Consider the following 25,021-nt stretch of genomic DNA (forward strand, 5'->3'; position numbering starts at 1 on the left):
GTTGCAAAGTGTTCAGTGCAAGTAACCTTTTTACTGTGTTCTTGAACAAGAAAGGCTTTTAGTTAAACGAAAGCAACACTTACTAAGTGCTGTTGCTAGTGACGGGGAGGAGACAGAGTGGAAATGGCAACTTTGAAATCCTGGCAGACTAAGTGGTGCCTTGCTCCCTGTCACTGCAGCTGAGGGAGGCAGTGTTAATGTTCATGGAGGTGGGGTGGCTGGGGTGTGTGAATGCAGAATGTGTGAATGGAGCTCAGTGTATGAATGGAGGTGTGTGAATGGAGCTCAGAGGGAGTGTGACGGGAAATTGGGCACACACTGTTCTGTGTACTGCTCTAGCGAACAGGTTGTGTTTTGGGATTAAAAAAAGAAGTAAAAGGTAAAGTGTGCCATCGAGTCAGTGTTGACTCCTGGCGCCCACAGAGCCCTGCGGTTGTCTTTGGTAGAATACAGGAGGGGTTGACCATTGCCATCTCCCGCGCAGTCTGAGATGATACCTTTTAGCATCTTCCTATATCGCTGCTGCTCGATATAAGTGCTTCCTGGGAAACATACCAGCGGGGATTCAAACTGGCAGTCTCTGGCTTGCTAGTCAAGTCATTTCCCCGCTGCACCATTAGGAAGAGCCCAGCCTAATACACCCTTTCCCTTCCAAACTTTGGAGGGAAGCAAGAAATGAGAGCCTATCATGACCAGAGGTTTGTCTTCTATGCCCTAATTCGGACTAGTTTCAGGTGATCAGCGTCGGAAAGGTCTGTGGGTGGAGCGGCACATGCCTTGAGGGACTGCCTGTTAACCCATCTGTATCTTACACTCAGCAGACGTTGCTGCCTTCTGGTTTTTGTGTAGAATTTAAAGGCTTGACTTTGGAAAATAAAGCGTGTGTCCATGCAGCGGGTGGGAGAAGTCTGCTCTTCCTACCTCGGAAAGGGGGCTGTTAGTAGACTCTTGTTTAGTTGTAAACTAGCACTGGAATCAGTCCTGACCTCCGATCCAGGCGTCAGACAGACACACACACATCCTGGGGGACTGAGGCAGAGAGTTCAGGGGATGAGAGAGACTGGGCTGGGAACCATCTGGGATCCAGACCTTAGGGGAGCCCTGTGCGCATGTGCACGCACACACCCCCCAGGAGAACATGAGCCAGTACTCCTCACTTTAGCCAGAAGACATTGTCCTGCTTTTGTCCTCTGACTTGGAGTTTCCTGAAGACCTGTCAGTTGTAGCAGGTCCAGCACTGCTAGAGGCATTTGATCAGGCCCCTCTAAGGAACAGAGGCTTTCTGAGAAAGGGGCAAGGCCAGTTCCTCCTGCCTAGGCAGAAACCATACCAGCTGGTATTTATTTTATGTATTTATTTGACATATTTTTATACCACCCCAAACTGACGTCTTACAGGTAGCCTGCTGCTGTGGGCTTCTCCTGTCTTGCGTTGCCCAACGCTTGTTGCTTGGCTGGGTTCTGGCCCTCGGAGCTGTCCGCGGTCTGGTGTGCTCACGGAGATCCTGGCTCGACCTGGAGCAGGACAGTGTTGCAGTTGCTGTTGGTCAGCAGCTAGTTTTTCTGGCAAGCCACAGGTTGTGTGGCTTCATAGTGGCCCTTTCTTTCTGCCTGCACAGGCATGTGACAACACCTGTGCACCTAAATAGCGTATGACCACTGTGCCATGGTCACGCAGGGTAGCTGTGATCCACCACTCTGCGCACACACCCTGCTCCAGCTTTTGCTGCTTATCCTTTTTGGCCTGGGATTGGGGAAGGGGTTTTTGATACCACCCTAACCCTGCTCTTCCCTCCCTCGGATAGCTTTGTTCTTGGTGGTCTCCTGCCCTTGAGGGAAAGCCCTTAGCCCATCCTGGCTCTCCGTCTTGGCCCCAGCCTAGCCTTCCCAAATCATCACCTGGCATTCGTGTGCCTGTATGGATGATGCCTCTGCTTCTGGGTTGAAGTCCATTGAGATCCCCCTGAATGGCTCCTTCAGCCATGTTGCTCCGGTGACCTCACTCAGCTGTCTTGCTCCACACACAGCAATATATTTTTCCCCCAGTCCTGCTCTGACTCTCGGATCCCCCACCCACAGGCTGCCCCCCGATGGCTCTGCTCATGCCAGTGTTGGTGGGTAAGATGAGAACAATCCTGACAGTAGCAGATGCGTGTATGTGCAGCCTGCTTAGCAGAATGCACAGGACTTGTAGCATGAAGCAAGGAGGCATTTTTGCTTTTTTTTAAAAAGAGCACCTTTGTCACAGAGAATTCTGAGGTGTTTTTAAAAGTCAGCTGCTGTTCTGTATTAAAGATTTGGCAAATGATTTCAGGGCGTCAGTTCATAGTTTCTTGGTGGCACGAGCTACCCAGCCATATGTCCTTGATGTTCCAGGAGAGAAAGGCTTCTTTGCACCCAGGAAGAGAAGCTTGTGTTCAGTTCAAGTCTTGCCTGATCCTTCCGAGTTGACAGTTTCTGCTTTAAGTGAAAACTGCCTGAACCCAGTCTTTGCTGTTCTCAGACCAAGGTTGGCAAAAGTGACAGTTGGGCCAGCGAAACCATCTACATCTTTTTTTTCCTTTTCTTTTTTTTACTAGGGAGGGAATTGCTAGCTTCAGTTTAGAGCTGAAAACGTTAACTGTAGCCTATACCATATGAAGATTGCCCAAATAATTGCCTTAGACTTGGGGTTCCTGCATTTTTAGTATGACAGGTGAAGCATTAGCCTTGTCGAGCGAACTAGTCTGGAGATTATTTATTTATTTATTTACATTTTATATCCCGCTCTTTCTCCAAGGAGCTCAGAGCGGTGTACTACATACTTAAGTTTCTCATCACAACAACCCTGTGAAGTAGGTTAGGCTGAGAGAGAAGTGACTGGCCCAGAGTCACCCAGCAAGTATTTGGCTGAATGGGGATTTGAAATCGGGATGTGTTCTGCTGCAAGCCAGAGTGGAGCTAGCAGGCTTTTTCACCTCTGCCCAAACAGACTTAGCTTGCCTCAAGCACTAGTTTTAGAAGCAGCTGATCTTGGTCTGGAAATGCATGTTTCCTTCTCAGTGCACTCCATGCATGGATAGTCCCTTCTGAAAACCTTGCATCTTTTGCTTGAATTGCTCTGTAGTGTTGGTTTCCTAGTTGGAGATGATGGACCCTTGATTTTCCTGGTGTGCTTTTCTGACCCCTGCCCAGCCAAAGAGGAAGCCATAACTGTGCTAGCTGGTATGGTGGGGCCTTCTCACAGAAACCATTGTAGTCTCTTTCAGTTGTTATGTTTGCCTTTGTACATTTTGCAACATTCTTTGAGTAAGTTTTAAGGCATGGTTCAAAGGGAATGCTAAACTATGGTTTGGTGCTATATCAGCCATGGAGTTGTGTGTCCCTCCACCATCTCTTTGTACATGAGAGAAAGAAAGTGAAGCTCTTTTTTTCACTTTCGGAGCAAACCACAGTTCCCTGTTACATATGAATTCAGGGAACTGTGGTTTAACTAACTAAGGCTAGAACAAACAAGGATCAAGATTTGATTTCATATCTTGGTTCTAACTCTAGTCACTTTGAACATTCAGAACTGTCTTCTGCTGAGTCAGATCACTTATCCATCTAGCTCTATAGTGCTTACCTTGAGCAGAATCCAGACTAAGTTAGGCATATTAATTAAAATTGAGTCTTAAGTTAGTCATGTCTCATTTAATTCAATGGTGCAACTACCCTGTGCCCCTGAGCAGAGCTTTCTGGGATCTGAACCTGAGATCTCTCACTCCCTAAGTGAGAACCAGATCCCTAGACTAGTTAGTTAACAAACTGCAGTTCCTGAGTGTGTACATAAGGTGGAAGTGTGGTTCTAAAGCATAAGCAAAAGCTTGTTGGAGGTAATGTGAGAAAGTACAAATGAGTATTTGTAGAAATCTCAAAGCAAACTTGGTCAAATAAGTAATAAACTGTTAAAATTTGTAGAAATCTGTAATATGTACAAAGTGATTAATTGCTTCAGCTTAGAGGACATATCTAAGGTTTGGTTTATTTTGCAATATGATTGACTAGTCTGAAGTTTACTGAAGGAAGCCAAGTGGCTTGAACCTAAGCTCTGCCTGGTGGGAGGCCACCGGAGAGTTTGTCATAGGCCTATGAGATCTTTTGAGGGAAAGGGAGATCCAAGTGCCATATACAGCCTGCATGTGCCCAGACGTTAGCCTCTAAAAACACTAGAAATTGGGGTCAGCCATTCTGGTCAAGTCAGGCACAGGGAAGCCCCTCTCTGCACAGTGCATAATTTTGCACAATCCTTTATGAGTATGCGTGGTTAGGGCTTAGGTGAATTTAAAGAAACGGGATTTGACAAGCTCATGGATGGTTGAAAGGGAGCTTCTGCATTCAAGGATGATGCTCTTCTGCCTGCCTGATATTTGGGATAACACTAGGGGTCAAGATTGCCATTGTGTCCTTCTTGTGAACTTCCCAGTGGGGTCCAGTTGGCCTCCATGGGAGACATATGGACCAGTGATGCAATCCAGCAAGGCAGTTCTTATTCAGAGATTTTAAAAGGAGTGCTGTTAGATCAGTGACATGGTGATCCATAACAAAGTTGTGATACGAAGAAGTCTGCATAATGTGGGCTCACATTGTTCTCGTATATACCGTCTAAGCCCTACCCTTTGCTTTCCATCAGTACCACAGGCTGATAATGCTAATGTTGATGGATTGCCCCTATAACCTGTTCTGTGGAGAGGTGTTGATATCCGGAACACTTACAGGCTGGCATAGCAAGTCATATGATGAGTTGGCATTCCAAATAAAGGCAAAAGCACCCCAAATTAGACGAAGACACAATACATTATACCCCACTCGTGCAATTGTGTCCTGTAGGAAGTGTCCAATATCCTGTAGAACATCCTTTAGCACACGGCAGTGGAGTGTGGCTGCCGCTGGTCCAGTAAGAACCTGAACGTACTTTTAAAGGTGCCCTCTTTCTGCCCCGCACACCCAGCCGCCCTTTAGAAGACGTTTCAAGGATTCCCCCACCCCTTTGCTTGTAAAGGGGAATCCTCACCGGATTCCCCTTTACAAGCACATCCCCTCAAACCGCCGAACTGGTCTGCCACGGACCGGGCCCAATGTGCTGTCAAGTCAATGTCAACTCCTGGTGCCCACAGAGCCCAGGAGGGTTTTCTTTTGGTAGAATACAGGAGGGGTTGACCATTGCTACTGCAAACCAATAAAAAACAATGGCCAATACATATAAGACGTACACATGACAAGTTTTCTGGACAACAACTCCTTCTGGTACTTTATCAAACTTGTAAGCATTTGTATGCCAATGGACAAACTCGGTGAAAGATGAACATATAGGATTGTGAAAGCAAAAAGTGGCCCCCATGGACCACTACATTACAGTTGTCCATTACAGTTCTGACTTCATTGTGTCATTAGAATGCTTTGGTTGATTTTTGTGTGTGTGTACCATTTTATCATTAAGCTGAGGAATCTGGCTTTGTGTATTCTCCCTCTTGGGATTGTAGACCCATGTGGGTCACTTCTTGCTTTGGCATTCCTGTATGTTTATATATTTTTCCCTGAGTTTGTCCATTTGCATACAGTTTTTTATTAGTTTGATAAAGTACCGGAACACGTTGTTATCCATAAAATGTGTCCTGTGTATGTCTTCTGCGTAGATCTTGGCCACTGTTCGTATTTACAGTTGTGCGTAGTAGCTATATGATTCCTTTCCATATGTTTGTAGGTTGTTTTTTGATTGAGGCTCCAGTTTGTGGTGTTCCTTTGGTCTCTTTGGATCCTCCTCCTCCTGTTTTATGGTTAGCCTCTGATCAGCCCAGCATAACATTTCTTCCAGTGACTATTGCTGGTGTCTCTCTTCAGTTTCTTTTTAGACTGTGAGCTCCTTTGGAACAGTGAACTATTATCTCTCTGCTTTTGTTATGTAAACTGCTTTGTGAACTTTTTGTATTGAAAAGTGGTGTATACATATTTTTAACAATAAGAATTGTCTCTGTGAGAGGGCACAGGTGCCTGGGATTGATGGTCCTTTTTGGTTCATTTTGTTCTGTACTTTTAGTAGTTTTCCTTTTAGTCTTCCTTTTTTCTTGAGGACAAAAATGAAAGCTTTATTTCTGCTGTCCCTTCTGCTGTTTTTTGTACATGGATCCAGGAGACCCTTGTTATTTGCGGATCATGGTGTCCTGTATCTGCAGTTGGGTGTTAGAGACCCAGTTTATCTGTGGTATGAAATATAGGCAATTTTCACCTATCCTGAGCAGTGTTCCCTCTAACAGGGATTCCCAGTTGCTGTTGACTACAACTCCCATAATCCCCAGCCAAAGGCCATTGCAGCTGGGAATGCTGGGAGTTCTAGTCAACAACATCTGGAAATCCCTGTTAGAGGGAGCAGTGATCCTGAGTGGCCAGAAATGACTTCCAATGTCATTTGAAGTTAATGTCAATGAAGCACAGAGCAATTTTGTGGTCTTTTTGGGGTTAAAATTTTTTTTTTAAAAAAAGAGGATTTGGGGGTGTTCCTGGAAACCAAGGTACTATGCTTTTCTACCCTTATTTCAGCTCCCTTCCTTTTTATTTTTGGAGTAAGGAACCTAACCCCTGGATTCCCATAGGGGTAAAGTTTCTTTATTCATGGTTTCCATATTCGTGTTAATTGGTGGGAACAGAACCCCTGCGAATTACGAGGGTCAACTGTACTCACAAATGACTCTGAAGAACCACAACTAGAGGAACCATTTGTTTGAGGCAGACAAACATACAAACATATGGAAAGGAATCAATCCCACCCGATTTGAAGAATCCTACGTGGCATTTTGGGGGAGAACTGTAAATAGATTACACACAAATCATGGTAGCTGTGCTTGTCCATTAGAAAAAAAGAAACCCAAAAGCCAACATAGAGTAATGCCTTTATGAGGAGGACCAATGTCACGAAGTTTCAAGTGAGCTTTTGAGTCCTTAGAATTCTTCAGGCTCAATGTTAAGCAAAACAGTACATGGTGAGGTTGAGAAAAGTCTGAAGGTTCAGGAGGTGGTCGGCAGACTTCATTAGAGTAACTTCTGCTCGAGATGAGGCAGATTTCAGTTTGCAACAGGGCCTGATGAGGCAAATAAACCAAAATGGCCATTTCCTCATTTTTCTTCCAGTTCCAAATAGCTGCTGCTAGGTTTTATATTTTTTTAAAAATGGAGGAATTGCCATGTCTGTCTGTCTATCGATCTGTTGTATTTCTATACCACCTGATATTATTTATTTTTTACATTTGTATTCCGCTCTTCCTCCAAGGAGCCCAGAGCGCTATACATAGTTAAGTTTCTCCTCACAACCACCCTGTGAGGTAGGGTAGGTTAGGCTGAGAGAGAAGTGACTGGCTCATCATGGCTGAGTGCGGATTTGAACTCGGATGTCCCCGATCCTAGCCCAACACTCTAACCACTACACCAGATCTCTAGGTGGTGTACGAAGTTAAAACACAACAAATGTAAAAACAATCGAAAACAGTTAAAATTCATAAAACAGATTAAAACAATCTTGGTGAAAAAAACACATTAAAATTAAATTTTCATTTAAAAGCCTGGGAAAACAGGTACGTCTTGAGGGTCTTCCCAAAAACAAGCAGTGAAGGAGATGCTCTTATTTCAACAGGGAGTGTATTCCAGAGCCCCAGGACAGCCACAGAGAAGGCCCTTGCTATTTATTTTATTTCAGCACTCACTTTTTATTTTATTTATTTATTTGGCTCATTTATATACTGCCCTATATAAAATACCAGGGCAGTTTGCAATTTAAACAAACAGCAAACGGCAAGTAAAATCTAAACATTTTACCCAGAAACTAATTGGCAGCCAATGTAGTTATTTTAAAATAGGAGTAATATGGTCTACGGGTGGCCCGGGAGACCAACCTGGCCACCGCATTCTGCACCATTTGCAGTTTCCGAATTATGTACAAAGGCAGCCCAATGTAGAGTGCATTACAGTAGTCAAGCCTGGATGTTACCAGCATATGTACTACTGTTTTAAGGTCGTTGGTCTTGAGAAGTGGACATAGCTGGCATATCAGCCTAAGCTGATAAAAAGCAATCCTGGCCACTGCCTCAACCTGAGAAATCAGGGAGAGGTTTGGGTCCAGAAGTACTCCCAAAGCTATGTACCTGATCTTTCAGGGGGAGTGTAACCCCATCCAGAACAGGCAGATCTAAACCATTTCCGGCCTCCCACAACAAGTACTTCTGTCTTGTTTGGATTCAACTTCAGTTTGTTCTCCCTTATCCAGTCCATTACCGATTCCAAGCATTTAGAGAGGTTAAGCCATCTCCTGACAAAGTTGATAACTGAGAAATAGATCTGGGTATCGTCAGCATATTGATAAAATCCTGCTCCAAATCTCCTGATGATCTCTCCCAGCTGTTTCATGTAGATATTAAAAAGTGTTGGAGATAGGATGGAGCCCTGTGGGACTATTAACTAAAATATGTATTTGCAGGTATCGTTTGATATTTACAGTATTAGGAAGATCTTGTGCAGATTGTTTGCTAATGAATTAGCCTTTAACATTTGGGTTTCAGCAGTTATTTTTCCTCCTCTATAATTGTCATGTAGTTAGCCCTGGAGATTAGTAGTTCCCTTGTTTATGAACTATTCCTAAGTTATTTGGAAGTTGTTACTGCGGCATAAAGGTGAAAAATAAATTACTGACAGAATAGTTACTCTTGATCAAAACATCTACTGAAATGTTTGCAATGGGCAGCGACCATTTGAAGGTTCTTTGCATGTGCAGTACTTTAAAACAGTGGCTGCAAAAGTAGAGCTTGTGAAGCGATAGCAGGCAGCCTCTCATCTCAGGGGCTGTGGCAGCTAGTTTGACCATTAGGCAGCCTGCCCTTCCCCAACAGGAACCACCCAGTTGTCAATCAAAACTTGCACTTGAACCCCGGGGAGCCAACTCAAGCTGTTGAGGCAGAGATTTGAGATTTCTATTCTCAGTAAAAGTGAAAAGGTAAGATGCTTTGTGTGTGTCTGTGTGTGTGTCTGTGTCTGTGGTGTTGCTTATTCCTGCTTGAGTAGCACATCTCACTTCTGCATAGTTGTGCAGCCTTTCTTCAAAATTTGTACATATTGAGGAAAGTATTATTGGAGACTGAAATGAAAGGGTTGGGGGATTTAAGATCAATAAACTGAATCCTATCTATCCTATCTATCTATCTATCTATCTATCTATCTATCTATCTATCAAATTTGTACACCACCCCAAACTTTCATCTCTGGGCGGTTAACAGTAGCATAATATATATACAAAAACTTAAAAACAATTGACAATTTAAAAACCATCCACAAATTAAAACCTTAAAATTTTAAAGAACTGAAAAAGCTTGGGTGAAGAGGTGGGTTTTCAAGTGCTTTCTAAAAATGGTCAGAGATGGGGAGGATCAGTAGGGAGCGCATTCCACAGTCTTGGGGCAGCAACCGAGAAAGCCCGTTCCCGTGTGGCCACCAGCCAAGCTGGCGGCAACTGGAGACGGATCTCTCTGGATGACCTACCAACTTGCAAGGTAGGTGCATGGTACTGATTCAGCCAACTGTAGTTCATTGTTTGAAGCTGGCTACACGGTTTAGGGAACCTTCGTTACGGTCTTATAGTTGAATGCAAGACACTAACCATCCTCTTGCTTTCATTCCAGATGGGAATGGCCAGTAACACAAGTCCCTTCGGGCAGCCATTTAGTCAAACTGGAGGGCAACAGATGGGAGCATCAGGAGTCAACCCTTCATTACCAAATAAGCCAGGCTTGGCAAACAGCCTGTCTCCCTTTCCTGCAGACATCAAGAGTGTTTCCGTTACCAGTGTGCCAAATATGGTGAGTTGCCAGTTGCTCACTTGATTTTTCTCCATTGTTCTTGTGCATCTTCCAGCAACACAGACTTTCCAAACTGGTAAAAGGGAGATTGCCCTGGAAACATTTCTTGTTGCATTCTGTTGAAAGTATATTTTAGAACTCATATTAGATGTGGATATTTCAGTAGCCTCCTAAATGGCTTGGAATTGCATCGGTCAGTGTAGCATTCTGGACAGTCTTCCTCTGGCTGAGAAATCTGGGTGGGCATTTCCCCCCCTCATCCTGATAGTTGTTGCCTTTGTGCAGCCCCTATTCATTTCAGTGGGTTTTGCAGGAATAAATCTGATGGTATTTTGTTTCTGGAATGCAATTATTGGCAATTTCTGTGGGACTAAGGAAGTCACTGAAGAAATTTAGTTTCTGTACAACCTTTCTGCTCAGAAAATAGAGCGTAGGAAATGCATCAGCTTTTTCATTGATAAGGATTTGACTTTTTTTCAGACAGTGCAGAGATGCTCTTCAGAATGTGTTCCAAGGAAAGAAGCTACTTCAGGAAATAAGAGCACTTGATGTGCTCATATTTTAAGAGACCAGGAGCAGGGTCCACCCTGGTTACATATGAAAGGGAGACTAGAAGTGTGAGCACTGGAAGGGATGGAGCTGTTCTGGGAAGAGCTGAAGCTTTCAAGTTCCTTCCCTGGCTTCTCCAAGGCTGAGAGAGACTCCTGCTTGCAGCCTTGGAGAAGCTGCTGCCAGTCTGTGAAGACAATATTGAGCTAGATAGACCAAGGGTCTGACTCAGTATATGGCAGCTTCCTATCTTCTTATGATTTTGCATCTGAAAACATTGAGTTAGCTTTGCTGGTCTGTGACCATATCAATAAAGATTGATTGATTGAACATTGAGTTAGCGGGCTGTAAAAGGATTATCAGGAGACCATGTAACTGGGAATCTCAGATTATGAACCAGAGATGCAAGGTGGAATAAACTATGCAAATTTGTTCTTTATTTACTTCATTTATTTACCCCTTTAGGGGTAAATAAATGATTAGTAAACCTACGTTACTGAGATATTGTAAAATGGGAATCGACAAACTGGGTTAGATAGGCACTTGAACTGAGGAACTGAGGTTGCCTGTGCTGGATTTTAAGGTTTTAATTGGTGGGTGATTTTTAAATTGTTAAATTGTTTTAAGTTTTTGTATATATTTTAACTTGTTTTATGCTATTGTTAACCACCCAGAGATGAAAGTTTGGGGTGGTGTACAAATTTGATAGATAGATAGATAAAATAAAGTGAACCTGATTTGTTCCTGGTCAGGTATTTTAGGGATGTGCCGAAACAGGATTTGACATCTGAATTGCAGGCACATCCCTTTAAAAACGAGGTCTTACACAGCCTCTTTAAAGTGGGGGAGAGCAGGTCCATACCCGTTATTCTGACTAGCACGTACATGGCCTCTGTGCCATGTTTCCGGTGCGGAGGCCATGTGTGTGCCAGTGTTGTGCAGGGGCAGTTGGAGGACGCCCCGCCAGCACTCGAGTACAGCTGGGGGGAGTGCTGGGGTTATAGCAGTGGTGGCGATCGGAGGAGGAGCAGGTGTGGACATGCTCTCCTCCACTTTAAAGGGCTGTGTAAGCCCACATTTTTAAAGGGATGTGCCCACTATTTGGACATCAAATCGCATTTTGAACACATCCCTAAGGTGTTTTCATCACTTTATTGATTGATTTGATTTGATTTGATTTATATATCGCCCTTCCAAAATGGCCAAAATTTTGCATACTGTTAATATTCTTGTGTGTGGATTTTGCCTCTCATCTGAATTGCAGTGTGTTTGCAAAAAGAAATGGAGGGAGAAATCTTATATGGAAGAGTTGTGTGTTAGCTGCATCCTGCCATATGGTAGAATTTCTGCATATCCAATATATACTTCTTGGTATTGTTTGTGAGGGCCATAATTTTTTTCCTTCATATTGGCATCACAAACTTATTAACAAACTGGTTTTGCTCTTTTGGACGGTTGAGAACTTGAAACCAAGTTCTTAAAAGCAAGTTGCTGTTTTTGAGAGTTTAGGGGACCTTGCAAAGAAGAACTTGAGGTTTGATTGAATAATTTATAACCTGCTTTCTCAAAAAGCAAATTCAAAGTAGGGCAATCACTTTTTTCATTTCTGCTTTCTCAAATAGCTTGCCTGGTGGCAGATTTCTAGTGCTTGGCAAACTCATTTTCTGCTGGCATGAATTATTTTTCTTTGGAAATGGCTAATCTTTAAAATAATTTTAGAGAATGATCCGTGGTCCTGATCCTACATCTATGCATTACATGGAGACATTGTACCTGAGATGTGCCAAATTTGAATTCCCACCTTAGATCCACCTTAGGGAATGGACACACTTTCCCACAAACATAATACCTTAAGAGTCTTAGTGTAGTTCAGCTTGGCTTGAGTAAAAACTGCCCACTTAAAACTTCTCATTGATCTTCCCCAACATTTAAGCAAAGGGTAAAGGAACTGAATCATTTTTATATGACTAGCACTTAGAGCAGTGTGTCGCTTCTGTAAATGTAGCTTGGTCAAAGTAGTCATAACTCAGAGAAGTGAAATCAAACTTTTGATTTTAAGCAGAATGAAGCAGACACATGGACCTTTATAGGGTACTGAAAGAGGATGAAGTGAGTGTCTTAAAGTAGCAGCAAGTTAGCTTGGATGTGAATTTGGAGAGGCCAGAGGGACATGCCAGTGCTGAAGACATCTGGTCTTCTGTCACATGGGGACCATGTGGCAAGGGTCCTCGTGGTTTTTATCCCTAGAATGCAATGGGCTCCCCAGACATGACGACTGTAAAATTTTATTGTGAGTGCTTGTGAGTCAGACATGTGGCTTTTGTGTTGATGACTGAAAGCTAAAATAGTCAGGACAACATGTACATTTTCTTTGGCAAAAGTCATGAATTCATTATTTCAAACTTCATGTTAAGGGAATTGTGAAATTAAGGTTGGCTTCAGCCCAAATAAAAATAATTAAAACATCTCATGCTGCTGATTTATTTCAACAATGGTTCCACTGTGAATCGAGAGGGTTGGGTGGAGAATCTCAGGCCTCTTCCCACTTGCGTTTGGTGCCTTCTCTCTCCCCACTCGTCCCCTCTTAGCCTACTTCTGGCCCATGTGCATTGCCATGGGGCATGTTGCTAGTAGTCAAGACTTAAGGGAGCTTCCAAAAAAAGAGGCTTGGCTTCATAGGATCCAGAGGTGGTTGCCTGAAGGGGCCATTAGTCATGAATGCCCTTTCAGCCACAGGTGAGCATTTCCCCAAAACTAGGAGGAACCTGCTGCTGCTTCTTTTGGATGGGAAGGGAAGAAGAGTATGAAGGGTCTCCATTATGCTTTTGGGGGAGTGCTGCTGCTGCTGCTTGTGGTGGTGGTAGGAGGAGAAGACTCATCTGCAGCATGAGAAATCAAGGGACCTCTTGGAGAAACTGGTGCTTGGCACATTAGAGCACCAGAATTGGTACTGCTGTTGAGCTCCTTTGGCAGCCCTCCTTGGTTCAAAAAGTTGGAGATGTCTTCAGAAATGAAGCTGATGGGCTCCTTGTGGAAACAAAATAAGTTTAGTATTGTCTCTTGGGCCAAAACCTGTTGGTGTTGGAGCACACAGCCTTTTATGTCACCTGAACACAAAGTTAGCGAAATGTTGGCATTTTCTGCATCATCGTTTATTGCCCAATAAAGCATTCTGGGCTTTATTTGATATTTCATATTCTCTGGGATCAGTGTGATGGCAACTTTCCCTGAGTTGAACCAGTGAGACTGCGTTGCCTGCTCCCCAATGTGGAGTTGTATCTTAATTTAAATAAATAAATAAATAAATATTATTTTATTTAAATAAAATAAGGTGTCTAGCAGAGAGAGAGAGAGAGAAACTGATTTGTTAATGGGCTTTTTAAGCCGAGGGATAGGAAGATGAGAATTTCTGCCTTCTAAATCGACTTCTGTGATGTTGCCACAGATCTTGCTCGTTGGGGTCCTAGTTAGGATTTGGTGCTAAGGCAGCCGGAGAACAGAGAGGCCGAAGCATCCCCTGTGAATGAGTAGCTGAACAGCTGCACTAGCTGTGCAGGATGGAGTGAGAAAGGCGAGCAGTAAACACGCAAGAATCCCATTTCTGTGGCTTTCAAATGGGGTAAACGAACTTACAGTGTGTGTGACTCTCCTCTAACTTCTAAATACCTTCACTTAGACATGAACTGCATTGAGAGGAGGGGGACTCCGTTTGGCATGTTCCGGTCAGAGTGCCCCTCTCTTTCAAAGCACATTTGGGGAATTTGATGCAAGTGGATGGTACGTCAGAGTTGGTATCTCTTTTGTGACAGGTGTGCAAAGCTCTTTTTTTCCAGGTGCTTGTTTAGCCCTCCAGGTGCACCTGTGTGAACTCAAACTATGAGCACAACTTCATTTTTAAATCTTGTGCCCTTTTCCTAGACAAAATATTTGTAAACGATGTAATTTCTTCCATAAAGTAAATGTTAAAATGGCACCATTAGAAATAAGATGGATGCATTTAGAAATTGTGTATATGTGGGCACTGCAGTGGCAACTTGTCACAGCAGAGCAGTTTTAAGATGTTGTTTTCAGATTGTATTGCTAGCTGTTCTGCTTTGAATGAAGCTTCATAAGCAGGCCTCTTCCTTCATATAACAGCGACATGTTTTCTGCTTAGTCTCAAATGCAAACCCAGGTCCAGCAGGTGGGAATTGTTCCAGCGCAGGCAATGGCGACAGGACCCACAGCTGATCCTGAGAAGCGCAAACTTATTCAGCAACAATTGGTTCTGCTACTTCACGCTCACAAGTGTCAGAGACGAGAGCAAGCCAATGGAGAAGTGCGAGCTTGTTCTCTTCCTCACTGCCGCACTATGAAAAATGTCCTCAATCACATGACACACTGTCAAGCGGGAAAGGCCTGTCAAGGTAAGAGCTCAAAAAGTCACTCATCACATCTTTGCTTCCCTAGCCATTGAGCTCCTGTCATTCTCTGAAGAACATAAGAACAGCCCTGCTGGATCAGGCCCAAGGAGGCCCATCTACTCCAGCACCCTGTTTCCCACAGTGGCCCACCAGATGCCGCTGGAAGCCACAGGCAGGAGTTGAGGGCATGCCCTCTCTCCTGCTGTGACTCTCCTGCAACTGCTACTCAGAGGCATCCTGCCTTTGAGGCTGGAGGTGGCCTGTAGCCCTCCGACTAGTAACCATTGATAGACCTCTCCTCCATGAAGTTATCCAAACCCCTCTTAAAGCCACCCAGGTTGTTGGCTGTTACCAGATTTCATGGCAGAGAATTCCTGTAAAGGTAAAGTGTGTCGTCGAATCAGTTTCGACTCCTGGCAACCGCAGAGCCCTGTGGTTGTCTTTGGTAGAATACAGGAGGGGTTTACCATTGCCTCCTCCCGCACAGTATGAAATGTTGCCTTTCAGCATCTTCCTATATCACTACTGCCCGAAATAGGCATTTCCCATAGTCTGGGAAACATTCCAGCAGGGATTTGAACCAGCAACCTCTGGTTTGATAATCAAGTCGTTTCCCCACTATGTAGGGTTGGGGGTGAGGTTAATGCTTCAGATTTTAATTTTATTTTAATTTGTGTATTTAAAACATAGGGTTAGGGTATATTTTTAACCTGCCAAGAGCTTCTGCGAGTGTATGAGCTAAACAGCTGAAAAATGGGTTTTTGTAAATGGCTGTTACGTATATGAGCCAGGAGGCCTTTTGAGCACAGGGTCTATTCTTAGGCATATAAGCCATAAACGTTCAGTGTGTGGCTTCTCTTCCTCTCTTAGTTGCCCACTGTGCGTCATCACGTCAGATAATTTCCCACTGGAAGAATTGTACACGGCACGATTGTCCTGTGTGTCTCCCACTGAAGAATGCCAGTGACAAGAGAAACCAGCAGCGTAAGTCATCAATTCAGCTACACAACTATTGTACAGATAGGTGTCCCTTGGGCACCAGTGGGAGCTTCCCCGACACCAGTTTGACCCTAGAACAGGACTGCTCAACTTTGGCCTCCCCCAGCTGTTTTTGGACTACAACTCCCATAATCCCCAGCCACAGTGACCAGTAGCCAGGGATTATGGGAGTTGTAGGTCAACATCTGCAGGAGGGCCGAAGTTGAGCAGGCCTGCTCTAGAACAATACAGCCCACTTTGTTTCTTTTCAAAAATATGTTCAAATGATGGAAAGGGAAAGCATTTTTTAATTATTATTTTTATTATATTTTTTGGTTTTTGGTTTTTTTATTTTTAAATAAAATAAAATAAATTTTATTTATTTTAAAATAAATATTTAAAAAATACAATAAAAAAGGAAAGGGAAAGCATTTAAGCACTAGCAAATTAAATGTAAAATGATCCTAAGAATGCTTAGTAGAATATGAAGAACTACTAGCAAGCTTTTTAGTTTAGAAAAAAAACATTGGCAGGGGTGGGGTGGAGTCATATGCAATTCTGTGTGATATGAAGAAAGTGGTGGTGAGGGAAGAGCCCTCCCCCCACCTCACAGTACCAGACCTCTGGGTCGTCCAGTGGTTGACAATAGAGTCAAGACAGACAAGAGAGAGAACTCTTTCACATTATGTATGTGGAACTCACTGCCACAGGAAGTACCAATGACCACTGAATTGGATGTCTTTAAAAGTGGTATTAGGCTCATTCCTAGGGAAGAATGTGTCTAATCCGTTGCTCCACAGAATCTCCACATTCAGAGGCTGTTGGTGCTGTCCAGGTGCTGGCAACAGACAACAAGGGAGTCCTGTGGCATTCGTGCCCTGGCTGTGTGGTCTTCCTGAAGCCTCCTATTAGAAAGAGGATGCCAGTCTGGATGGCCCTTTAGTTCACTCCAGCAGGACACTGGTGTCCTGAAACTCTCCTGACCTAAAGAATAGGATGCCTTATGGCAACTCGGCCTTTTGGGAAGGTGAGCAACTAAAATTGCAGCCCCTGCTAATGGTTGATTGTAACTTTTTGCCAGTCAGCCTCGTGACACTGAAGACCTGGAAGGTAATTCATGTTCTTTAAGAGGGTGGGGATAAACGTGAAAGGTCAACATTCCAGAATAAAGAACAGAATGAATGTATCGCATCCAGAGCAGCCCACATTTATTTTGCAAAAAGCAGTCCAGCCTTGCCAGGGAATATAATTTTGAAGGAAAGGTGGGTATCTTAGGTGAATCGTATCCACGCATCCAATTGTTTTGTTAAAAACAATGCTTACATTGAAAAGAAATTAAAGTTTAAGTTCTGCACTTTAAATTCAGTAAAATGAATAAAAAGGCGGCTGAAATGTGTGTTCTATGACTGACACCTTGGATGAAAACAACTATGTATTGAGCAAAGATTTAAAATCTCTCTTCTTCAGTACTGTGCGACTTGATTAGTTCTCCCCCTAATTTGTCCTAATCTTTGCATTAGTATTTTCTGTGTGTCTGAACTTTATGTGGAAGAAAATCCCCTTTGTCTTTGTCTTCCTTGTGCTGTAGCTCTCCTTGGGTCTCCGGTTGGCGGAATCCAGAATTCTCTGGCCTCTGGGACAGGCCAGCCCGCAACTCCTTCCCTAAGCAACCCGAACCCCATTGACCCCAGTTCCATGCAGCGAGCCTATGCTGCTCTCGGCCTGCCGTATGGCAATCAGCCGCAGGCGCCGTTGCAGCCACAAGTGCAAAACCAGCAGCCTGCCCAGCCTCAGACCCATCAGCAAATGAGGACCATGAATTCACTGGGTATGTGGAGGGCGTGGCGTATTTTGTTTCATTGATTTAGGCTGCGTTTCTGTGTAAAGGGACATGCACAGCTAAATACAGTTAAAGCAATAATCCTGTTTACAATAATGCAATTAGGCACTGCGGATTCAGGCAGCCCTAAAAGCCATTGTTTCTCAGAGGCCTAGGAGAGCACCTGAAGAACCATGATGTAGGTGCCAGGTGAGCTTTCCTGGGGAGAATTTCACAAGCCGAGAGCCACAACCGAGGGGAGACAGAGGAGGGCCTCCACAGATGACTTCAGTGCATAGGTAGGGGCGTGTGGGAGCAGGCAGCAGTCCTCCAGGTAGCTGCATTCCAAGCCATGCAGGTCTTTTCAAGGTCAGCACCAGCAGCAGGTAGCGAATCCAAGGACAGCCCTGCTTGGAAACTGAGCGGTCTATATTGACACAAAAGGGCTTGGTTCGCCTTGAACATAATCTTGAGGGGGTATCCAGAACAGCAGATCATGCTGTTCTTCTGGATAAGGGGGATGGCTGTTTGTGTATAGTTCTGCTGGTGTAGCGCTCTCTGGGGTGAACAAGGAGAAGCGAGGATATCTGGACACCTGTATGTATGTGGAGGGTGTGTGTGTGTGTGTGTGTGTGTGTGTGTGTGTGTGTGTGTGTGTGTGTATACACCTGCACTGTAGTGAAACTTGAGTGCCCAGTTTTTGCTCACCGTATCGGATTCTTTCTGCTAGGCATAGTAGAAACACCTGATTAAGAAATAGCACATGGCACACTTTTAGCGGGAATTTCCCCCTGCAGACTACAGGTGGTAGGTTCAAATGTGTGTTTAAGTATTCCCCCATGTGTAAAACAAAGAAAACCCTACCTCCCTGTGATAGCATTTTGTTTTTATGGAGGAGTATTTAAATGTGATCAGGAACAGAGTCTGAAGTCACAAATACAGTCAACTCAGGAAGGACTATGCTGTGTGCTGGTTTTGTGTTTAATGTGCTCAAAATTTTAGCTCTAGTGCCGTAGAGTGATCGCTGTAGTCCTGCTTTTCCTGTAGAAGCTGGAACTGGGAGGGTGCAGTTTGCAGTGGAGCCGAGACAGGATACGGCACCTGTCTTCTCAAACTGATTAGCACATTGCTGATGGAACCATTTCTATTTATCCTTTTAATCCTTCCGTTTCATATTTGGCACATGAAATGGAAGCTTTCATATGTTATATTTGAACATTTTTTAAATGGTCCACTTCAGTGAGGTCTTGAACAGAAGCCGCTGAATAGTTTTGTCGCAGCTGTCGTCTTTATCGCATAACAAACAATTTTGTTGATGTTTGTGATACCCATTTGAATGTTCAAATCCCCATTCAGCCATGGTACTTGCTGGGTGACTCTGGGTCAGTCGCTTCTCTCTCAGCCTAACCTACTTCACAGGGTTGTTGTGAGGAGAAACTTAAGTATGTAGTGCACCGCTCTGGGCTCCTTGGAGGAAGAGCAGGATATAAAATGTAAATGTGAAATAAACAAGACAGTAATATATGGTTTCAGGTGACTGGTTGACTCTTTGCACCTTGTGCTTGATTTGCCTTGCAGTACATTTGTAAATGTTGGTAATGTCCAGTGGTAACTGTCTGATAAGCTGCCTGTGCTAATGAGGGATACTCTTGTTCCAAAGGAGCTAATCCGATGAATCTTGCTGCCGGAGGAATCGCAGACCAGCAAGCCAGCATGATTTCAGAAGCAGCACTTCCAGCGTCTCTTGGGGCAGCCAAGTAAGCCACACCTTGAGGAGTTGTGGAGTCTGTTCTTTCCCATTGTAGAAATAATGCTAGCCCTTAGTAATATAACATAACCTCTTCCCACTGTCATTTCCTATTTCCTTTTCCTAAATATCTTTCCTGTTATCCCATTAACAGCAAACTTGTAATTCTGTTTCATTACCTGTTCTGTGGTGGTCAGTTACTTGCTAAGTTCTTAACTGTTATTAACAATAAGGAAAAATCTGGAGTGTTGTAAAGAACGTCACAATCTTCCCCCCTTGCCTTTTCTTCAGCTCCTTAATGAACGATGGCACAAATTCTGGCAGTGTTGGAAATCTCAGTAGCTCTTTGCCAACAGCTACGCCGCCTTCCAGTACTGGAGTGAGGAAAGCCTGGCATGAGCACGTCACTCAGGATCTACGCAATCATTTAGTACATAAACTGTAAGTGCTGGCCAGGGCTGGGCACAGCTTACGATGGGACTGGGCACATTAGTTGCCGAAATATTGTGGTGGTTATCCTTGGATTTAGGGGCTCAGTGGCTTGGAAGAAGGGTTGTGGGGTAGCAGTAAGGAGGAGTTTGCTCTTCACTGTAAGAACCCCCCCCCCATTCTTAACTGGAAGGGGTGCTTGCTTGTTTTTAGCCTTTTAGGGACATAGGAAGCTGCCTTCTACTGAGTCAGACCATTGGTCTATCTAGCTCAGTATTGTCTTCACAGACTGGCAGTGGCTTCTCCAGGGCTGCAGGCAGGAATTTCTCTCAGGCCCCTCTTCGAAATGCTGCCGGGGAGGGAACTTGGAACCTCAAATGCTCTTCCTAGAGTGGCTCCATCCCCTAAGGGGAATATCTTACAGTTCTCACACATGTAGTCTCCCATTCAAATACAAACCAGGGCAGACCCTGCTTAGCAGAGGGGACAGTTCGTGCTTGCTGCCACAAGACCAGCTCTCCTCTTCTTGCAGTGTATAGGCAGATATACAGGTAGGCTGTCTGTCTAGCTCTTCTCTCAGTGTTCTTAAAAGGTTATTTCTTCTTTCTATAGTGTGCAAGCCATCTTTCCTACTCCAGACCCAGCAGCACTGAAGGATCGCCGGATGGAGAATCTGGTGGCTTACGCAAGAAAAGTGGAAGGAGATATGTATGAATCCGCCAACAGTAGGGTATGCTACTTTTCCGACAAGTATTTGGTTTTGTGAACTGCACTGTGGTGAAAACTACCGTCGTGGTGAATGGTCCTGTTTGAGTGTATGCCACTGCAGAGTTCACCAGTGCTTCATTCTCTGGGGGGTGGTTTTGCTTTATTCTAGAGGCTTTTAGCAGGTTGTGGAGGTGATGTCACTCCTGCAGCCTGATTCACGCAACCAGTGACTGCTGCTTAGCAGGCTTCTTGCCCACCGTTAGAACCTGAAGAGAATACTTGTTGGAGACATCCTGCATAAAGTTATGAAAACTGGAATGTCATCACATCCGTCTTTCTAGCTTGTCACTGTGGAAACATGGGAACTATCATCTGTTTCATAAGAACAGCCCTGCTGGATCGGGCCCAAGCCCCATCTAGTCTAGCATCCTGTTTCACACAGTGGCCCACCAGATGCCACTGGAAGCCTACAGCAGGAGTTGAGGACACGCCCTCTCTCCTGATGTTACTCCCCTGCAACTGGTACTCAGAGGCATCCTGCCTTTGAGGCTGGAGGTGGCCCTCTGACTAGTAGCCGTTGATAGACCTCTCCTCCATGAAGTTATCCAAACCCCTCTTAAAGGCTTCCAGGTTGTTGGCTGTCACCAGATCTCATGGCAGAGAATTCCACAAGTTGATTATGTGTTGTGTGAAAAAATACTTCCGTTTGCTGGGCCTAAATTTCCCGGCAATCAATTTCATAGAACGACCCCTGGTTCTAGTGTTATGTGAGAGGGAGAAGAATGTTTCTCTCTCCACTTTCTCCACACCATGCATGATTTTATAGACCTCTATCATGTCTCCCCGCAGTTGTCTTTTTTTCTAAACTAAATAGCCCCAGGTGTTGTAGTCTTGCCTCGTTCCATGTTATGTTTGAGTATGAAAACTAGAGTCTGGCACAAGTTTATTTTCAGTTTAACACACCTGTTGACACTGCAGCTTGGGAAGCACAATTCTTTGCTCACTGCTCAGAAAGTGGCCCACAAAATCCTGGGCAGCGTTTCATTATGCAGAGCTCCCCCTCCCCCCTTTCCCCCTTGTCTTCCAAACCCTCCTGAGCTGCCATCCTCAACATTGGCTCTATTGTCATCCTTAGGACTGTGTAAGTCAGAGGAATCTGCAGCTGACGTCAGAGCCCCTGGAGGTCGGGGTTCTTTAAATGCTGACCCAGCACTGGCACGGGGAAAGCTGAGTGACTACAAAGAATCTCCGGAGCATCCAGAGAGCAGGTGGCGAGTAACGCAGGGGTGGCTGGGAACGAATACAAGGCAGCGAGGAAGAAGAGCAGGGGTGCCTGGGGGCCATCGCTCCTCTCATAGCTTCTCCCATAGGAGGGAAGGAACCATCCTCTGGGAGGAAGTACAACCCGCAGACATCCCTGCTCTCATTCCCAGCCTTCCCTGCATCACTCCCCACCCACCCCTGGGCACTCTCGAGATTCTCTGCAACTGCCCAGCTTGCCATGCGCCAGTGCTGGGTTGTCGTTTAAAGAACGCCCGCACCACCTCCATACTAACTGGGGCAATTGCCCTGCAACCCCCTGCTAACTTGGCAAAGAGGCACCTTTTACCGTGGTGATTCTCTTTATTTAGCAGGGGGAGAGTAACTGGCCCTATCCAACCCCAGCACAGTACCTCCAATGACTGTTGCTGGTGTCTATCTTATGTTTCTTTTAGATTGTGAGCCCTTTGGGGACAGGGATCCATCTTGTGTGTTTGTTATTTCTCTGTGTAAACCGCCCTGAGCCATTTTTGGAAGGGTGTTATAGAAATCGAATTATTATTATTATTATTAAATTATTATTATTATTATTAATTGGCTGCCGCCTCATGGTAGGGGGTGGGAATTCTGATGTGGCCAGCCGATTCTTCTGACTTGCACAGTCCTAGTGGTCATCTCACCAGATCTTGGCTATTGCCAATTAGGCCACACTTCCTTTTGCCTACAGCCTAAATTCTGCCAAGTTCCACGAGGTGTCATTGTCTTCTCAACAAGGTACTCGGATTTGTAACTCTCCCATTATGAAAGTAACTGGTTCAAATTGTAACTGTTCATGTGAAATTAGTATTAATCTAAGTCAGCCATGCTGCTTTTTCCCTGGCAATGTATTCTCAAACCTGATCCTTGCATTCTTCATTTCTAGGATGAATACTACCATTTATTGGCAGAGAAGATCTATAAAATACAAAAGGAGCTAGAAGAAAAGCGGAGGTCTCGTTTACATAAGCAAGCGATCTTACAGGTCCCAGGGACTCAGCCTCCGGGCATTCCACAAGTGGCAGCAACCATGGGGCAGTCGCCACCCGTGCGACCTCCCAGTAAGTTCTTGCAAAGCGAGGGGACCATGGGATCAAACTGGCTCATGGGATGTGTTTGGTTTTATATTTATGCCCCATCATGATTTGTTCCCTTTCAACTTTTATACCTTGCTCTGTGAAGACTTTGGCCGAACTTGATTGAGTGTTTTATAGTTCTAAGTGTAACCAGGGGAAAGCATTAACCACACTCTTGCTGCCTTGCAGATGGGCCGATGTCCGTGCCGAATGTGCCTATGAGTCGAATGCAGGTCTCGCAAGGTATTTAACTCCCTCCTTTGAACAGAACCAGGGCTGCCTGGGACCAAGAGAGGCTCTATTAAATAACTTTGCCTCTGAATCTCCTACTCTAGGCACTACAGTTAAATTCCTAGGTGCCATAGTTTCTTGGCGCCTGGGATTTGTCAAGCCCTGCAGGGCTTAAATAATAATAATAATTGTTGTTGTTATTGTTAATGTTATTGATGATGATGATGATTTCAAATTATTGAAAAAATTACACAAAATATATCCTTCTGTATGTTGTAAATGCTCTATTGCAGGGGTTCCCAACCTCCTTTAACAAGTGTTATCTCTTCTGTCACAAATCTTCAGCTCACTTACCCCACAGAGATTTTGAGAAAAGGGTTTCCAGTTGTGCACTTAATTTGCTATGGATGTTAAGAACCAGAGCAAAACACTCTCCGCTTACTCTCTCGCCCCATCCCACTTGCTCTGCTGCAGTGTGTGGGCTGGAATTTTAATATCGCTCTCCTTTCAACGTTTGAGGAAATTTAGTAGATGGGGCAGTGTGTGTGTCAAGAAGTGCTTGGGTTGCTTGTGCCTAATGAGCTGTTCTGGGGCTGCATTTTGCAGGAGTGAATCAGTTTAACCCCATGTCCATAGGGAATGTCCAAATGGCTCAAGCACCAATGGGTCCCCGTACAGCTTCTCCAATGAACCACCCCGTCCAGATGAACAACGTGGGCTCTGTTCCAGTGGTTTGTACCTGCACTTTTCATTATCTTCTCATTGTTGAATGTTCAGCCATTAAATTCGGGTGGTGGTTGCCTTGTGTCCTTTTTAATCAACTAAATGAAATTATATCAGGGTGATTTTTATTTCACATATGTTTGTCAGTCCACAATGGCGGACATGTGGTCTTATGGTAAATGAAGCCAAAGGCCAGGAAATTCAGGACCAACAAAAGGAAGTAATTTTTCATACTACGCATAATTAATCTATGGAATTCTTTGCCATGGGATGTGGTGATGGCCACCAGCTTGGATGGCTTTAAAAGGGGCTTAGACAAATTCATTGAGCACAGGTCTATCAATGGCTACTAATCTGGTGACTATAGGCCACCTCCAGTCTCCAAGGCAAGATGCCTCTAAATACCAGTAACGGGAGTGGGAGCAGCAAGAGAGAGGGCATGCCCTCCCCTCTTGCCTGTAGGCTTCTCAGAGGCATCTGGTGGGCCATTCTGTGAAACAAGATGCTGGACTAGATAGGCCCTGGGCCTGATCCAGCAGGGCTGTTCTTAAACTGAGGAAGGCGGGGATTGTGACCAACCGGTTCCCTGGGTTACACAGGAAAAGCACGTTCTGATTGATAGAATGTGAACCATTTTAAGAGCATGTTGCAGATTTTGCTTGGCTCAGAGAAGAGTTCTCATGCAGCATTCTAGAGTGCAACCTCTCTCTCTCTCTCTCTCTTGCTTTTTGAGACTGATACCACTAGCACCAATAACCCAGATTCTAAACATAGATGGACTGTTTTGTTTACTAGATGGCTATGTCTCCTTCCCGGATGCCTCAGTCACAAAACATGATGGGAGCTCATTCCAACAACCTGATGGGTCAGGCTTCCACCCAAAACCAGTTCCTGCCTCAGAATCAGTTTCCTGCCTCCAGTGGAACTCTACATGTCAACAGCGTAACCATGGGGCAGTCGGCAGCACCGACGGGTATATCACAGGTAGGGTTCCTTGTGAAACCAGGGGGAGTTGGGCCTGGAGCACTTTCCTTACAAGGCAAGGCTGCAACACCTGGGGCTTTTTAGTTTAGAAAAAAGACTGCGGGGAAACATGATGGAGGTCTATAAAATCATGCATGGTATGGAGAAAGTGGATAGAGAGAAATTTCTCTCTCACACACACAACTCTAGAACCAGGGGTCATCCCATGAAATTGATTGTCAGGAA

At 44.6% G+C, this 25,021-nt stretch overlaps 1 protein-coding gene across 3 annotated transcripts in view; it reads left to right on the top strand.

The window, feature by feature from the left end:
• CREBBP (CREB binding protein) overlaps window positions 1-25,021 on the top strand; it is a 62,773-nt gene that overhangs the window by 5,356 nt on the left and 32,396 nt on the right. For 2 of the 3 annotated variants that reach the window (XM_053275925.1, XM_053275927.1), the window contains exons 3-13: window positions 9,677-9,853; window positions 14,559-14,808; window positions 15,676-15,789; window positions 17,372-17,611; window positions 19,263-19,359; window positions 19,641-19,790; window positions 20,391-20,508; window positions 22,669-22,843; window positions 23,048-23,101; window positions 23,726-23,820; window positions 24,608-24,796. In XM_053275925.1, the coding sequence (XP_053131900.1) occupies window positions 9,677-9,853; window positions 14,559-14,808; window positions 15,676-15,789; window positions 17,372-17,611; window positions 19,263-19,359; window positions 19,641-19,790; window positions 20,391-20,508; window positions 22,669-22,843; window positions 23,048-23,101; window positions 23,726-23,820; window positions 24,608-24,796 (1,659 nt within the window). The remainder of the gene's footprint in view (window positions 1-9,676; window positions 9,854-14,558; window positions 14,809-15,675; window positions 15,790-17,371; window positions 17,612-19,262; window positions 19,360-19,640; window positions 19,791-20,390; window positions 20,509-22,668; window positions 22,844-23,047; window positions 23,102-23,725; window positions 23,821-24,607; window positions 24,797-25,021) is intronic. The other variant, XM_053275928.1, reaches the window with a different exon arrangement.

This window comes from Hemicordylus capensis, chromosome 13, assembly GCF_027244095.1.
Source record: "Hemicordylus capensis ecotype Gifberg chromosome 13, rHemCap1.1.pri, whole genome shotgun sequence".
Lineage (NCBI taxonomy): Eukaryota > Metazoa > Chordata > Lepidosauria > Squamata > Cordylidae > Hemicordylus > Hemicordylus capensis.